General features: G+C 50.3%; 2 protein-coding genes across 2 annotated transcripts in view; both read right to left on the minus strand.

Moving 5' to 3' along the window:
• Positions 1 to 16,436, minus strand: part of LOC144888245 (cytochrome P450 2C23-like) — a 799,004-nt gene that overhangs the window by 419,440 nt on the left and 363,128 nt on the right. The window lies entirely within an intron of this gene.
• On the minus strand, positions 2,644 to 7,512 carry LOC144894104 (uncharacterized). The gene is made up of 4 exons (XM_078786184.1): positions 7,125 to 7,512; positions 6,404 to 7,037; positions 2,986 to 3,004; positions 2,644 to 2,672 (listed from the first exon to the last, which is right to left on the minus strand). Exons 1-4 carry the CDS (start codon positions 7,505 to 7,507, stop codon positions 2,644 to 2,646), a joined length of 1,065 nt encoding a protein of 354 aa, XP_078642310.1. The 5' UTR covers positions 7,508 to 7,512.

The raw sequence follows: 16,436 nt of genomic DNA on the forward strand, positions 1-16,436 counted from the left end.
TCTGAAAGCTTTGGTTTCAACAGCGTGAAGTCGAGCTAGGTGTGAGGCAGGAGCACCGGCCCAGAGGTGGGAACAGTATTCCATTGAGCTGCGGATGAAAGCCTTGTATGTGGTGAGGAGCTCAGGTGTGCCAAGGAAGGACTTCGCACGACGGAGGATGCCCAGTCGGCGACTGGCTTTGGAGGCCAGCTTGGAAATGTGGTTTTCCTACGAAAGATCATGGCAGATAGTGAGACCCAAAAGCTTGAGTTACAGAACTTCTTGGAGAGGATTGTTGAGAAAGTAGATGGGAGGGTTGTCCAGTCAGTCTTTTCGGAGAGACATAGTAAGAGTGTGAGATTTGTCAGGATTGAAAGACATGTTCCACTTGTTTGACCAGTCTGTGATTTTGTCCAGGTCTGCATAGAGTGAGGAGGCTGCAGACTGCCGATCTGAGGGATGAGGAATGGAGTGGCAGAGAGTGGAGTCATCACCAAAGAGATAGAGAGGATTTTCCAGAGAGTCGGAGAGATCATTGATGAAGACCAGAAAAAGCACAGGGCCCAGAACACTGCCTTGGGGAACTCCAGCCTGAACAGGAAGGGGAGATGAGAGAAATCCATTCAGGGCCACACGTTGACTATGACCAGAGAGGAAGACCGCAAGCCATGCATGGAGTTTTCCATGGATACTGTTGTGGAAATCAATGCAAGTCACAACTTTAGTCCATCTGTTGGTTTAATTCCATTAAGACCTTTGACATCATTCTGCAAATACAGGGATGCAATAGAAATAAGGTTTGGTTTCACATAGGTCAATCCACAATATCATTCAATGAAAGCAAGCGTAATATTCTATGCGGTACATACCGTTAACGAGTCCACTAGTCAATGTAACATGTCACAGGAGAAGACGCCTAGAGCAGCGGCCGTTTCGGGTCTTATAGCCGCGCCCCCCTAGTGGTGTCAGTGAGCAGCGAGCATCACCTGGGTTCAGCATAATACGATTTCACTACATTCTCCCCACCATTAGAATTACACTGCCGTGCGGCTAGAAGCGAGCGAGGCGTCAGCCTTAACAGGGTGCGGAATATGGTATCAGTCAGCCCAACCGTACCGGTCCGGGCGGCGAATTTCCCTGCCAGCACGTGTCCGAAATTCCCCGGGTACGGCACCACGTAACCCAGAGACCCCGGCGTCGGAGTAGCTGCCGGAGTCAGGTGACAAAGGGGGTACCGCCAAGCCGTCAGGCAAGGGCGGTTGTGGCGAAGGGAGGGTCGGCAGACGTTCAGTGACGGAAGTGTCGGAAGAGTCCATAGTCTCATAGATTAGCTCATCCGATTCCTTATAAGGGTCGGTGACCCCGCATGGGGCAAGATGGCGTACGGAGACAGTGGACTCACGCCCATCTGCCATCATCACACGTGCATGCTCGGGATTAGCCTGGAGCACCTGCACTTTGTCCACTAAGGGGTCGTACTTGCTCGTGCGGACCGCCCGTTTGAGATAGGCCGGCCCGGGCTCTGCGAGCCAACTGGGTAAAGACCGGATACACCCCGAGCTCCTCAGGTGGTGGAAAAGTCGCTCGTGGGGAGTCTGGTTGGTGGCCATACATAGGAGAGCCCTAATCGAGTTCAGCGCCGCAGGTAGCGACCAAGCCCATTTATCGAGGCCCCGGCCGAGGGTCCGGAGATTGAGCATGACGGCCCTCCATATAATCCCGTTGAAGCATTTGATCTGCCCATTCGCTTGGGGTCTGTATGGCGTGGTATAACTAGAAGCGACGTTATTTTGGAGCAAGTAGCCTCGCACTTCCTGAGACAAAAAGACCGCACCCCGATCCGTATGCACGTAGGCCGGGTACCCAAACATAGAGAACAAATTTTGCAGGCATCGCATTACCGTGGCAGCCGTCATATCCACGCACGTATAAGCAAAGGGAAATCGCGAGTACTCATCGACGATAGTGAGCAGATAGCGAGAGTTACTCGACACCGGCAACGGGCCCTTGAAATCCATCGCCAATCTTTCCCACGGCCTCGTAGCCCTAACCAGTGTCCCCATGGGAGGGTTATAGAAACGTGGTTTGATTTCTGCGCATATAGCGCAGTCGCGACAGATACGGCGGATATCGTCAATCGAGTACGGCAGATTACCACTTCGCACAAAATGAGCGAAACGCGTCACGCCCGGATGCCCGGCAGTTGCGTGCAAAACGCGTAGGCCCTCCAGAGTGATGATACCCACGCACGTAACCAGCCTCGATAAGGCGTCGGTGACCTGGTTATCCTTCCCCGGGCGGTATTTGATAGTGTAGCAGAAGTCGGCAAGCTCTATACGCCAGCGAGTGATTTTCTCATTCTTAATGCGCTGGGCGTGTAAGGTGTCGTACATGAACACAACACTTTGTTGGTCCGTGATGATTTGGAAGCACCGCCCGAGCAAGTACGGGCGCCATCGCCGAATCGACTCGACGATCGCGTACGCTTCCTTTCTGACAGACGAATGTCACCGCTCAGCGGAGGTAAGAGTCCGTGAGAAGAAAGCCACCGGGCGCCCTCCTTGGGAGAGGGTCGCCGCTATGGCATGATCCGAGGCATCACTTTCTAGGACGAAAGATCCGCTCTCGTCGATCGTTGCCACAGCGGCACTGGCGATGTCGGCCTTAAGGCCTCCAAAAGCCGCTAACGTGGCCTGATGCAAAGGGAATGTGTCGCAGGTCACAAGGGGGCGAAGTTTCGCGGAGAAATTTTGGACCCACTTAGAGTAATGGGCGAATAGCCTGAGAGCGCGCTTCAGGGACGCCCGATCGCTGGGAGGGGCCATGTCGAGCAGAGGTCGCAGACGCTCCTTATCCGGAGCGACAGAGCCATGGGTCACGGTGTACCCCAGAAGATCTATCTTGCGTAGGGAGTATTGACACTTAGCCTCGTTCATGGTTGAGTGATACCTCTGCGCGACCTCGAGGAAGCGCTTCAGATTAGTATCGTGGTGCCCTTGGTCATACCCACAAACCGTAAGATTCTCTAAATAGACGAAAACTTCAGTCAAGTTCTCCCTCGCAACGAGGTCATCCATGGCCCTCTGGAAACAGGAGACCCCATTCGTTACCCCAAAAGGCAATCGAGTAAACTGGTACAACAGTTGCCCCGACTCAAAAGCGGTATAGATACGATCTGCCCTCGAGATAGGGATCTGATGGTACGCACTACGGAGATCGAGAGTGCTGTAGACCGAGTATTGGGCCACTTGTCGCACCAGCGCGTCCATCCCCGGAAGGGGGTAGGCATCCAGCTGTGTAAAACGGTTAATCGTTTGGGAATAGTCGATTACCATGCGTCTGCGGTGTGCTTCACTTTGCACGACTAAGACCTGAGCCCGCCACGGCGACCGGCTGGGTTCTATGATGCCGTCTTTCAAGAGCTGAGCCATCTCTCCTGCAATGAATTCTGTTACGTGGTCCCCTCGGTGACTACCTGGTCTCGGTGACCCCCGGACCGCGAGAGGAACTTCGCCAGAAAGTAATAGTATATATGCGCTTTCGCAACACAATCCCTATGAATTCCACCCAAGAGAAAACTGATGTTCCATGATATATTTCAAGGGTAATGATACCAAACAATTTCAATGATACAATCAAGGGTATATTCCCCGAGCAATCCACCATCCACAATTCACACTCCACAATCAATCAATCCCCTAGAGGTTTAAGATGGCCATCTTATATATGTGTGTCCCCTTTTGGTACTCACGACCCCCTTTTGGTCTCTGCCCCTCACAATGTCTCTGGGCCCCTCCTGACCAAGATGATGGTCGGCGTCGCCGCACTCGGGCGGTTGAACGAACCCCGGGTGGACGTGTTTCCACCGGGCAGGTATCATATCAGGCACCCCGGCTGCAGCCCCTCGTGGCCACGCGAAGCGGGTACGGTAAAGCAAGCCAAAAGCCCCACGCCGCTTGCAATGCGTGTTAGGCCCCAACGTGCGACCCGTACGCGTCTTTTTAGACGGTGCCGCGAACGGTGCCAGACGCTGGGTCGATGCACGGCCCCACGTCAACTTGACGTCTCCACCGGGTAGGTACACGTCCCGGTAACTCCTCTCGCCAGACGGGCTTCGGAACGCCGCTTTTCCACGCGGCGCAAGGTCGATCCCACCTTTCGTCGGAGCGGGGCGAGGAAGAAGAATACTCGTCGCTTTTCTTCCTCGTGTCTTTTCCTCTTCCGTTTCCGGTCACTTCCGTTTCCGGACACTTTTTCAGAAGGGCTCCTGACCCTCCAACCACAACAACCCTTGATCTACTACACATGGATAAGCAAAGACCTGAATGGTAATTCACATACATTCACATAAATATGTAACACTCCCCCCCTTCAAGAAAGAAAGTTTGAACCCAGCGAAAACTTTCTTTGCCGGCCAATTTGGATAAACAAACCAGATAACTCAACCCCCCCACATTATCAGTTCCCCCTGGGCACAGTTATCACTTAAAAATAAAGCAACCAAAATTTCACCACAACCCCCCCCAGATTACTCACTCTGGACTAAGCACCAGCAACAACATTGTCCCTGCCCTTTACATGTTCAATTTCCCGTTGGACTCCTGCCAAGCCAAACTCCATCTCATGACCCTCTGACTTTGACCGTCAGTTTCTTGTGAATGAAGGTTAAGGGGTTGATCAAAGATCCAAAGTTAAGCAACTCGATAGCACTTTTTCCGGGAGGCCAAGCCGAGTATTCACTACATGGATGCCTTTAGGAACGTGGAGTTCACGGTTAGTCCGTGCAGGAAAGTTCTCTACATGGGCGCCTTGAGGAACGTGGAGTTCACGGTTAGTCCGTGCATGAAAGTTCACTACATGGACGCCTTTAGGAACGGCGTTCACGGTTAATCCGTGTAGGAATCTTGGCTCGGCGGCTCCGCCGCATTCAGTGCTTCAACTTCTCAGAACTTCCCTAATGATTATGGTGGGACCACTTGTCCCTGTAGTCCCATGAATAGCGGTCTCCTTCTCGGCCACTACTTTGACAATCCTTCCTTCGGGAGCTGCCGTAACTCAGGGAGCCTCCATAATAATATTGATTGCGGCCACCACCAAAACTACCGCCCAATTGTCCTCTCCTGTAGACCTCTCGACGCCTACGAAATGCCTTCCCTACTGTTATGGTCCGACCCTCCAAATCCTTGCCATTCCAATTCTTCTCTGCCTCTCTGGCGTCTTTTGTGCTGGCAAACGTGACAAAGCCGAACCCTCTTGACTGTTGCGTTTCCCTGTCTCTTACCAACCGCACTTCCACCAGCGGCCCATATCTGTTGAAGACAGAGGTCAGAACTTCTTCCTCTGTTTTGAAGTTCAGTCCCCCTACAAATAACTTGGCACTTTTGTCGCCATCCCGAGCTGGTGTGGTGTTATTTTCCCTGCTGGGCTCTTTACCAACCCTCAGGTTACCATAAACTTGACCCCCGGCCAAATCATTCCCGATAACCACAGATACACCCTCTACAGGAAGCGTGGCTTGTAAACCGACGGTGACCGGTCCTGACACCAAATCGGACTCCAAATGGATGACATGAAGTGGAGCACTAACACTGCCCCCGATCCCCTGTAAACGAACACTATCCCCCGTTGCCGTCTCCTCGGACCATGGCAAAATGCCTTCAAGCATTAAAGATTGATGTGCCCCTGTGTCCCTCAATATCCTAACCGGTCTCCGGTTAGTCGAGGCTCCATCCCGTGACACAAACCCCTCTGAAATAAATGGTTGGTAACCCTTTTGATGGCGATTTCTCACAATGGCCATTGCATTTGGAGTCGTAATAGTCGGACTCCGCTCTGGGTCTTCCTTTTTCATGCGGTAACAACTGGACATCAAGTGTCCAGGTTTCTTGCAAAAAGCGCAAGTAGGCCCGGAGGAAAAACTCGTGGTCTGCCTCGGGCCCCCCGAACTATAAGTTTGTCTTGGGCCCGCATCCCTCTGATTTCGAACAGGTGGGGTATCCGCGTTGTCCCCATAATCCTCTCGAGGCCGCCGCCATGTATGGTCGTTCTCCGCACCTGCTGTTCCCCACCTCCCCTGCGGAGATCTAGGCGAGGAGTTAGGTTCGTGGACCCCTATTCGGTGGGTTAAGGCATAATCATCTGCCATGGTGGCTGCGTCCCACAACTTTGGTACTTTCTTTTCCTGCAGGTACACTTTGATGTCCTCGTGGACACACTGCTGGAATTCCTCCACCAGGATCAAGTCACGCAATGTTTCGAAGTCTTTCCCGACTCCTTTTGACTCACACCACCGATCAAACATGTTTTCTTTCACTCTGGCAAACTCCACATGGGTCTCACTCTCCCTCTTCCTGGCATTCCTGAATTTTTGCCTGTAAGCTTCCGGAACCAACTCATAGGCTTTGAGGATGTGCTTCTTCAGTACCTCATAATCTGCACATTGGTCCATTGGTAGCACCGAATAAATCTCTTGAGCTTTCCCCACCAGCACACTTTGCACTAGTATGGTCCAGGCCTCCTCCGGCCAGTTTAATTGTCGAGCCACTTTCTCAAAGTGTGGAAAAAATTTCGCGACTTCCTTTTCACTGAACGGTGGAACCAGCCTCACATGTCTGCCCACATCCCAGGTTTTCTGGTTAGGTGTCGACCCCGTCAGCAAGGGTGGTGCCTCTCCCCGTTCTCTCATTAACTCCAGCTCCTTGAATTTAATTTCTTGCTGAAGCTCCATGTCACGTTCCTTTAATTCCCTTTCTGCTTTTCTCTCCTCTGCTTCGAGTTCCCTTGCAGCTCTCCTCTCCTCTGCTTGTTTCTCTTCTCTCCTCTCTTCTGCTTTCCTTTCTTCTTCTTTTAACCTTTCCTGGAGTTCTCGTTCCACTCTCCTTTCCTCTGCTTGTTTCTCTTCTCTCCTCTCTTCTGCTTTCCTTTCTTCTTCTTTTAACCTTTCCTGGAGTTCTCGTTCCACTCTCCTTTCCTCTGCTTGTTTCTCTTCTCTCCTCTCTTCTGCTTTCCTTTCTTCTTCTGCTCTTTCCTTTTCTGCTTTCCTTTCCTCTTCTTTTAACCTTTCCTGGAGTTCTCGTTCCACTCTCCTTTCCTCTGCTTGTTTCTCTTCTCTCCTCGCTTCTGCTTTCCTTTCTTCTTCTTTTCACCTTTCCTGGAGTTCTCGTTCCACTCTCCTTTCCTCTGCTTGTTTCTCTTCTCTCCTCTCTTCTGCTTTCCTTTCCTCTTCTGATCTTTCCTTTTCTGCTTTCCTTTCTTCTTCTTTGATCCGTTCCTGGCTCCGTAATTGCAACTCCAGTTTCCGGAGCTCAACGTCTTCTGGTTCTTCGGGTAGCCACTCCCAGGCTAACTCGTCCCATGTTCCTAATCCCACCATAGATTGTATCACCGTGGCCTGCAACTCTGCCTTCCTCAAATTAGTTCGGACCTCCAAGTTAAAATGTTTGGCCAATTTCAAGAGGTCCGACTTTAGTAACGCTCGGAACTGTGCCTCACTCGGTGTTACCGCAAAGTTCTGTGCCACAAACGCCATGGTGACTATCGTTAACACCTGTTAACCTTCACCCAAGACTTTACCCCAATTTCCCCAAAAACTTTCCAATTACTACTTAATTAATAAATTTTAATTAATAAAAATATTATTTTATTATTTTATACAATTTTATTTCCCGGACGTAGACCCAATTGCGAATCCGCAAATCGTAATTTGGACGAGCCCCCAATTCTGTTACGTGGTCCCCTCGGTGACTACCTGGTCTCGGTGACCCCCGGACCGCGAGAGGAACTTCGCCAGAAAGTAATAGTATATATGCGCTTTCGCAACACAATCCCTATGAATTCCACCCAAGAGAAAACTGATGTTCAATGATATATTTCAAGGGTAATGATACCAAACAATTTCAATGATACAATCAAGGGTATATTCCCCGAGCAATCCACCATCCACAATTCACACTCAACAATCAATCAATCCCCTAGAGGTTTAAGATGGCCATCTTATATATGTGTGTCCCCTTTTGGTACTCACGACCCCCTTTTGGTCTCTGCCCCTCACAATGTCTCTGGGCCCCTCCTGACCAAGATGATGGTCGGCGTCGCCGCACTCGGGCGGTTGAACGAACCCCGGGTGGACGTGTTTCCACCGGGCAGGTATCGTATCAGGCACCCCGGCTGCAGCCCCTCGTGGCCACGCGAAGCGGGTACGGTAAAGCAAGCCAAAAGCCCCACGCCGCTTGCAACGCGTGTTAGGCCCCAACGTGCGACCCGTACGCGTCTTTTTAGACGGTGCCGTGAACGGTGCCAGACGCGGGGTCGATGCACGGCCCCACGTCAACTTGACGTCTCCACCGGGTAGGTACACGTCCCGGTAACTCCTCTCGCCAGACGGGCTTCGGAACGCCGCTTTTCCACGCGGCGCAAGGTCGATCCCACCTTTCGTCGGAGCGGGGCGAGGAAGAAGAATACTCGTCGCTTTTCTTCCTCGTGTCTTTTCCTCTTCCGTTTCCGGTCACTTCCGTTTCCGGACACTTTTTCAGAAGGGCTCCTGACCCTCCAACCACAACAACCCTTGATCTACTACACATGGATAAGCAAAGACCTGAATGGTAATTCACATACATTCACATAAATATGTAACAATTGCATGTCTGCTCGAGAGTAGCGCCGTGATTTTACTGCTACAGGTGTACAGTCGGAGGTTAAATTGGGGAACAGCGAAAGTGGCTGAATTTCCATCTTCGCTAGGGCACACACAGCAGGCGTGTCAGTCCCACCAACAGCGAGCGTGTCTGGCCCACCAAACTCCATTTCCAGTCGTCCATGTCGTTTAAGGAAATCGTGTCCTAACAGAATGTCAGCACATAAAGCAGGTAAAACCATGAGGTGTACATCTGGAAAAACCCGTCCCTTTATCACGAGTTTCAATCGACATTCCCCCTTCGTGCTGAGCCGAAGGCCCTGGGAAGCCATGAAGATCCGTCTCGTAGTCCCCAAGACCTGCCAACCATGCCTGTGCACTAGTCGCTGATCGATAAAACTATCCGTAGACCCTGTATCCACCAAGTCATGCACACAATGGCCGTCGACCATGAGGGGAATAACGGCTTGAGCCAGGCCGGACGAGCCTGCTGGGAGTGGGACCGAACCTCCTGAGTGAGGCGGTCGCGCCACGCGGGTGGGTCCTATGCCAGCCGCAGTTGTCCGGGCATCAGAGGATGCCCGTGGAGTTTCGTATACGTTGTCAGGGAGCGTTCCCATGCAATCTGCAGTGTTGCGGTCGTTGCCGGAGTATTTGTTGTTCATGAGGCATTCGTTAAAGCTGTCAGAGAGCCTCCCCATGCATTCCGCAGTTTTGCCATTCAAAATCGCCATTTGACGAGTACGGGCCACCGTAGTCTTGCCATTCGAAATCGCCATTTGACGAGTATGGGCCACCGTAGTCTTGCCGTTCGAAATCGCCGTTTGACGAGTATGGGCCTCCGTAGTCTTGCCATTCAAAATCGCCGTTTGACGAGTATGGGCCTCCGTAGTTTGGACCAAATGCGTGTCGCCGCCAGAGGACGCCGTACGCTCTCGAGAGACGTAGCGTGTACGTACCGCCGGGGTTGGGCGAGGCTCCAAAGGCCCTCGCGTTGCCCGGAGTCCAGTCAAGGACGCACGTTCCGTGTCCGATTGAGGAAGAGACTGTTGTGGCTGCTCGGTGTCTCTCACCAAGGTCGATTGGGCGACCAGGGGCCCGCGAGGAGGGACACTGCCCATCAAGGCCAGGTAAGGCGCCGTGTTCCATGCTCGGCCCGTAGGCTCCGCAATGAGCCCATTCAAGGTCGCGCGCGGCCGCGATCCGCATGCGGTTTTCCGGCACACTTTTGCATAATGCCCCTTCTGCGAGCACAAATGGCATATCGTGTCCTGAGCCGGACACATTGTCTGGTGGTGTCGTTGACCCCCACAGAAGTAGCATGCGGCCCTGCGTGAGGCCTTGGGTCTGACCGTAGCGGCAGCCGTCAGGATCCCCGGATCCTCCGCCAGGGCAACCTGGAGTTCCGCGAGCGGGTCCGCTCCCGGTTCGTCGGCGGTAGCACTCTCCGGCCGTGCGTGTAGCGAGGTCCCCGCCAAGAGGCGCGTGCGATCATAGTCGTTTGACTGCAGCCACGCTTCGGTATATATTTTCCCTTGTTCTAGAGCCACCGTGAAGGTCAGGTCGGTCCTCTCCAAGAGCTTGAGCCTGAGGTCCTGAGAGGAGACCCCGGAGACATAGGCGTCTAGGAGAAGGTCATCCTGAACCTGCTCATGAGTCCGTGGCTCCTGGGTGCTGTCTAGCAGGAGTTGCCGGAGCTCCTGGGCATAGTGATCCATCGACTCGTTTGGTTGCTGTCGTCGCGATCGCAGCAAATGTCGAGCATGTATCACGCACTTTTGCTTTATGTACAATCGCTTGAGCTCCGCGACAGCGAGGTCGTATGTCGCACATCGCGCAATACTGTTGTATACCTTGTAGTCGACTTTGGACTGGAGCGATGCTAGCTTCGCGGCAGCGGTCGGCACGGTGTCCTGGTCAGCGAACTGATTCTCCAAAGTTTTCAACCAGTGAGTCAGTTGCAAACCAGCATCCAGGGCTTGCGGGTCGGTGCAGAATTGCGAAACCACCAGCATCTTGTTCCCCGCCATGTCCGTAGATTTTAATGGAATTAAGTGTTGTGGAAATCAATGCAAGTCACAACTTTAGTCCATCTGTTGGTTTAATTCCATTAAGACCTTTGACATCATTCTGCAAATACAGGGATGCAATAGAAATAAGGTTTGGTTTCACATAGGTCAATCCACAATATCATTCAATGAAAGCAAGCGTAATATTCCATGCGGTACGTACCGTTAACGAGTCCACTAGTCAATGTAACATGTCACAGGAGAAGACGCCTAGAGCAGCGGCCGTTTCGGGTCTTATAGCCGCGCCCCCCTAGCGGTGTCAGCGAGCAGCGAGCATCACCTGGGTTCAGCATAATACGATTTCACTACAGATACCATCGGAGGAAAGTTTGGTGAGCAGAGCTGGGTGCCAGACAGTATCGAAGGCACGTGATATGTCAAGGGAGACAGCTCTGATTTCCTGTTTGGTATTGAGGACCTCCATCCATTGTTGAGACAGCAGAAGCAGCATGTCCAGAGTTGAATGACCTGGTCTGAATCCAAATTTATGATCAGCGATCAAGCCATTGGAGAAGAGGAAGGATTTGATATCCGAAGCAATGATGGATTCCATGACTTTGCTGATAATTGGGAGCAGGCTGATTGCCCTGTAGTGGCAAGGATCTGTTTTTGCACATTTTTTGTGTAAATCGGTGATGTTTGCCGATTTCCAAGATGTTGGCAGATGATTTTGAGCAAAAGAGAGGATGAAGAGAACAGAGAGAGGGTGAGTTGGAGCGGAAAAGCAGGATTTTAGGACCCATGGGCTGATGCCGTCTGGTCCATTTGCAGAATCAGAGTCGAGGTTTGACAAAAACTTATCCACCTTGTCAGGAGAGAAGGAGACTGAGTCCAGGAGCAGCTGGATTCGACTGGGTAAGGTGGGTACAGAGAGAGATGGGTTTGGGACACAAGATTTGGAGGCAAACACAGAGTTGAGTCATTCAGCTGTTTCACGTGCGGATTCAGATGTGTAGCCATTTGAGGTAAGGGATGGGATGGAGGGGGAACAAACACCAGAAACAGATTTGACCAGATGCCACCAGGATTTGGAGGAAGGAGACAGGTTTGTGAGTTCATTCTTCAGTGTGGAGAGATCGTGCTTCCTGGCACTCCTGAGGATAGACACACACTTGTTCCGAGCTTGGTGGAAGGAACTGAGATTGCCTCCAGTTGGATTAGCCTTCCAAGAGGCAAAGGCAAGTTGTTTCAGGGCAACTGCCTCACCACAAGATTCAGTGTACCATCGACGGGAGGAATGGTAAGGCAACTGAAGACGAGATGGGATAAATCTGTGCATGAGAGAGAGCAGTTTACTTTGGAAGAATTCCCAGGAAGAATTGATGTCAGAGGCAGTGGAGATGGGAGACCAGTCCAGATGATTAATGTCTGCTTGAAGACCGTGCCAGTTGGCCTGAGTGAAATGCCAGACTCGTCGACGCTGAGGAGGCTCTCTGAGAATTGCCAGAGAGATGCCCACTTTAACAAGCACATGATCAGAAGAACCGATTGGAGCAGAAGAAGAGCAGCAGACATTTGCAGGGAAGTTTGTCATAACCAAGTCTAGACGAGCAGATACTCCATTGACTGACATCTGGGTCGGGAAATTGACAGATTGTGTCAGTCCCAATGAGTCGCAGAAGTCCTTTGCTGAGATGCAATGGCTGGTGAGAGAGGAACCCACACCCAGCCAGCTGGCATGATGACAGTTGAAGTCGCCACATATGAGGAAGAGAGAGTTTGGATGAGTTGATAGAAGTTGGTCCATGTTGTCAGACAGCGAAATGTAAATGGAGTCATCACTGTTTGGAGGACAGTACAGAACACATATGAACAAAAGGTGGGAGCGGAGAAGAAGCCGTAGCCAGAGGTACTCCTGGGGGTGGGGTGGAGAGAGGGCAGTGCAAGGAGAGTGAGGGAGAGAGTTTTTGATAAAGATAGCAACCCCACCACCAGGAGGAGGCTTAGGTCTATCGTACTGGAGGAGGGAGTAACCAGGAAGAGATATTAAGGAATCAGAGACATCTTGAAGGAGGAAAGTTTCTGTTAAGCAGATCAAGTCTGGATTGACAGAAGCAACCTGAATGGAGAGATCAATCAGGTTTGAGCGAAGGCCCCGGATGTTTGAGGTCCATACCGTCAATGAAGAGAGAGGGGGAGCATCGGGTGCAGGACAGGGGAGGGGTAGAATCAGATAAAGGATGAGAGGGGGAGGTAGGGAGAGCTGTTGATAGTGTGTCAGAGATTACAGAAGAGTTACAAGAAAGGGAAGAATGAGGAGGATAAAAGGTTTGATGGTGATGGGATGAGGCACAGTGAGGAGTTGTTTGAGGAGTAGCAGAGGAAAGTCGATGGTTGGAGGAGGTGGAGGTATGAGATAGAAGTGAGATGAAGTGGGGAGGAGGCAGCTTTGAGGAGGAGGAGGGAGGGGGGAGAATTGGAGAAAGATGGTAGGGGGGGAGATTTGAAGGGGAGGGTTTGGGGGGGGGGTTGAAGGGGAGCGGGGAGGGGGGAGTTTTGAAGGGGAGGGGGGAGATTTGAAAGGGAGAGGCAAAGTGAGAGATTTGGAGAGGAGGGGTGAGGGGGGAGTTTAGGAGGGGAAGGGCGATGGGGGAGAATTGAAAGGGAGGGGGGAAGAGGGAGTTTAGGAGGGGAGGTGTGAGGGGGGAATTTTAAAAGTGGATGATTCATGAAAAACGAACATTTATAACAAACTGGGTTTATTGTGATTTTTAAGTCAGAGATCCTTTAAAAACGATAGAGGAGCGGTGGAATGAAGGTGAGTTTAGAGCATGTGGGGAGGAAGAATTGTAAGAGATTGAATATTTTTTTTGAAGTGGGATGAATTGAAGAAGAAATTGAAAAAATCCTTTTAAATACAGACTTGGCATTTAATATGGAATATTTTTTTTGTGGGGGTGAACTTACTTTTCAAGATGACTTAGAACCAAAAGTTCATTGGAATTATGTTGAAATTATTCTAGATTTTGTTAATGTGACCGTTAAAAGAAACAAAGACCACATTTGACATTTCAAAGCAAATAAATTGATCCTTGAAAGTGATGTAAACTGATATCGAACTCAATTCACGGACAGTACTGTGTTAAACTTCTGTGCGTTTTCCAGAAGTATCTCTTTATTTTGCACATTAGCCAAAAATTTTTTTAACAAAAACAAAAGTTAAATTACGACTGGGATTACGGACAGTAAAATTACAGTTGAGTACTTCGTGTAACCCCCACGAGCATTCAGGAGAGCACGTACACGCTGAGGCATGCTGTTCACGAGATTTGCCAAAGCTTGGACAGGAATCGCTTGCCATGCAGTTACAATAGTCTGCTGCAATTCACGCACAGTGGTGGGCTGCTGGTCCAAGTTGTCGATTTGACGCGTTAGTTCTGCCCACAAGTTCTCTATCGGATTCATATCCGGGGATATGGCAGGCCACTCCATATGCTCTACACCACGGTCAGCAAGAAAGTGTTGGATCATGCTAGCACGATGAAGCTGTGCATTGTCATCTTGGAAGACAACGTTTCCTCGAAAGGCTGCACGAACAAATGGAAGCAATGTTTCTTCCAGAATGGCCCTGTGCTTGAACTGGTTCAGGTTTCCATTCAGAACAACCAGGTCAGTTTTGCCCCCTGCATGAAAAGCAGCCCAAATGGTCACCCCACCACCTCCAGCTTGGACTCTTGGCACTATACAATCTTCGTTGTAGGCTTCATGCACTTGTCTGCGCACTCGGACGTGGCCATATTGATGATAGACCAGAAATCTAGACTTGTCACTGAAGATCACGTGATTCCAGTGTCCTGGCTGCCATTGACGGTGCTCTCTGGCGCACTGCAATCGGCGCTGGCGGTGTTGTCTGGTCAGACGTGGCTTTCTCAGGGGACGCCTGGCACAATAGCCTGCTTGAACCAGTCCTTTGTTGACTCGCCTTCTGGATACAGGCACATTTGTCAGTTGCTGCCACTCAGCCCTAAGCCGATTAGCTGACTTGGTACGGCCATTGCGGACTAACCGGTGCAGCTGGCGATCATCCCTCCTTGTGGTTCTGCGGGGACATCCTGGCCTCGGTATTGGAGTAGGGACACCCCTCTGAGCATTTCGTTTCAGGATCTTTGACACCTGACCTTGAGTGATGCCATACTGCCGAGCAATAGCACGCTGTTTCATGCCGGAATTTCGTAAAGCCACCACTAAATGACAAACAGCATTGTCCAGTTGACAGACCATCTCCAGGGGAAGCGGCAATAACTTTTGTAGACGTGCAGCAGTTGTTTTCCACTAATACAGAATGCAACAACCCTTATATACCCGATTGTGAAACCAATCGTCAAATGTACCTGTTCGTACATTTTGTCACACCACCTGTGATATAATCCTGTTGTTGACTTCTTGCTGCGACAGACAATCAGTGACATGGTTCTTTTAACAAAGACATCACCGAAGGGTAAAAGAAACTCACCAGATTGATATATCGAGTTCAGAAAGTAAACCCAAGTCAAGAAAAAAAGATATATTCCATATTAAATGCCAAGTCTGTAGAAAGAAAAACAGCGTGTTGTGATATACCACTGAATAAAACATTGTAGGGGAAAGTTTAAACATATTTAAATAATATTTAAACAAAACCGTGAAAAACAATCTTATATTCACAAAATAACGATGGGGAGAGGGAGCCTAGGCCCTCGAGGGACACCACGTGTCACGTGAACATGGCAAAAGGTGGAAGAAAAAGAGATAAAGGGGGTGGGCGAAACAGCGCACGTTGAGAGAAGCACGTGGATGGAAGCATGTGGACGAGACAACAGCACACGTGGAGAAAAGGAAATAAATGTTGTTGTTTTTTGGGGGAGGGCGGATTTAAAACGTTAGAGAAAGAGCAGATTTTCGGGGAAGTTTGGGGGAGAAGGGAAAATCTAAGAACCAAGCAATACAGCGAAGTAAGGAACTTAAGTTGACAAACACCGACGGGGGTAGCCTCAGGGTACAAGGCCGCACACGCAGAGGGAACAGAAAACGATTAATTAATTACAATTTACGTGAATTTCAAACCAAAACTAACTAGAAACACACAATAACGCATAGACAATGAAATAACGAGTGGAAATTTGACAAACACACGAATGTAAAAATAATTAAACTTTTGATGCCGTGGAGAGATCAAAAGTCACCACCTCGATCGAGAAACCGGAAGTGGACGTGGATGGTGAAACTGCCAAAAATCAAGATTTTCTGCTCACCTTCACTCTTTTCCTCGTTTTTCTCCCGCCGCTGTAACAAACTCCCTCACTCTCTTCAATCCCACTCCTCCCTCCAGGTCTTTAAAACAGCTGTTCACCAGCATCCCCCATCCAAAACCTTGATCTTTTCTACCTCCATTAATTCAATCCAGATCTACTTTTTTGAAATACCGACTTGTTTCCTGGAAGTCCTAGCAGTGTCCATGTGTTTTATACTTCTCCCACCCCCCACACCCCTTCCCATGCCTCCTCCCCCCAAGCCCTCTCCCTCCTTGCTCCCACAGATCTCCCGATGTCCCTGTTCTCTACTGTTGTGCCTGTGTGCTTCCCTCTCTCTCCCCATCTTGTCTCCCACTCCCTTTACCATATGTTTTTGTGTCCGTTTTTTTTTGTGATTAATGTTAGCTCTTACACGAGCCTCGATGTTGTACACCAACAAAAAAAAAAAAAAAAAAAGTGACAGTCTTTTTCTCTGATATACATCGGAATGCTTTCACTGTGTTTCAGTGTGGCAGCTTCCAGTAG

The sequence above is a fragment of the Myxine glutinosa genome, chromosome 10 (genome assembly GCF_964187855.1).
Source record: "Myxine glutinosa chromosome 10, kmMyxGlut1.1, whole genome shotgun sequence".
Lineage (NCBI taxonomy): Eukaryota > Metazoa > Chordata > Myxini > Myxiniformes > Myxinidae > Myxine > Myxine glutinosa.

Coding starts and splice junctions, on each gene's coding strand:
- LOC144894104 (XM_078786184.1), bottom strand. CDS start 7,507: ATGGCGTTTGTGGCACAGAACTTTGCGGTAACACCGAGTGAGGCACAG. Junction 7,038..7,124: donor GAACGAGAACTCCAGGAAAG/GTGAAAAGAAGA, acceptor ACTCCAGGAAAG/GTTAAAAGAAGAGGAAAGGA.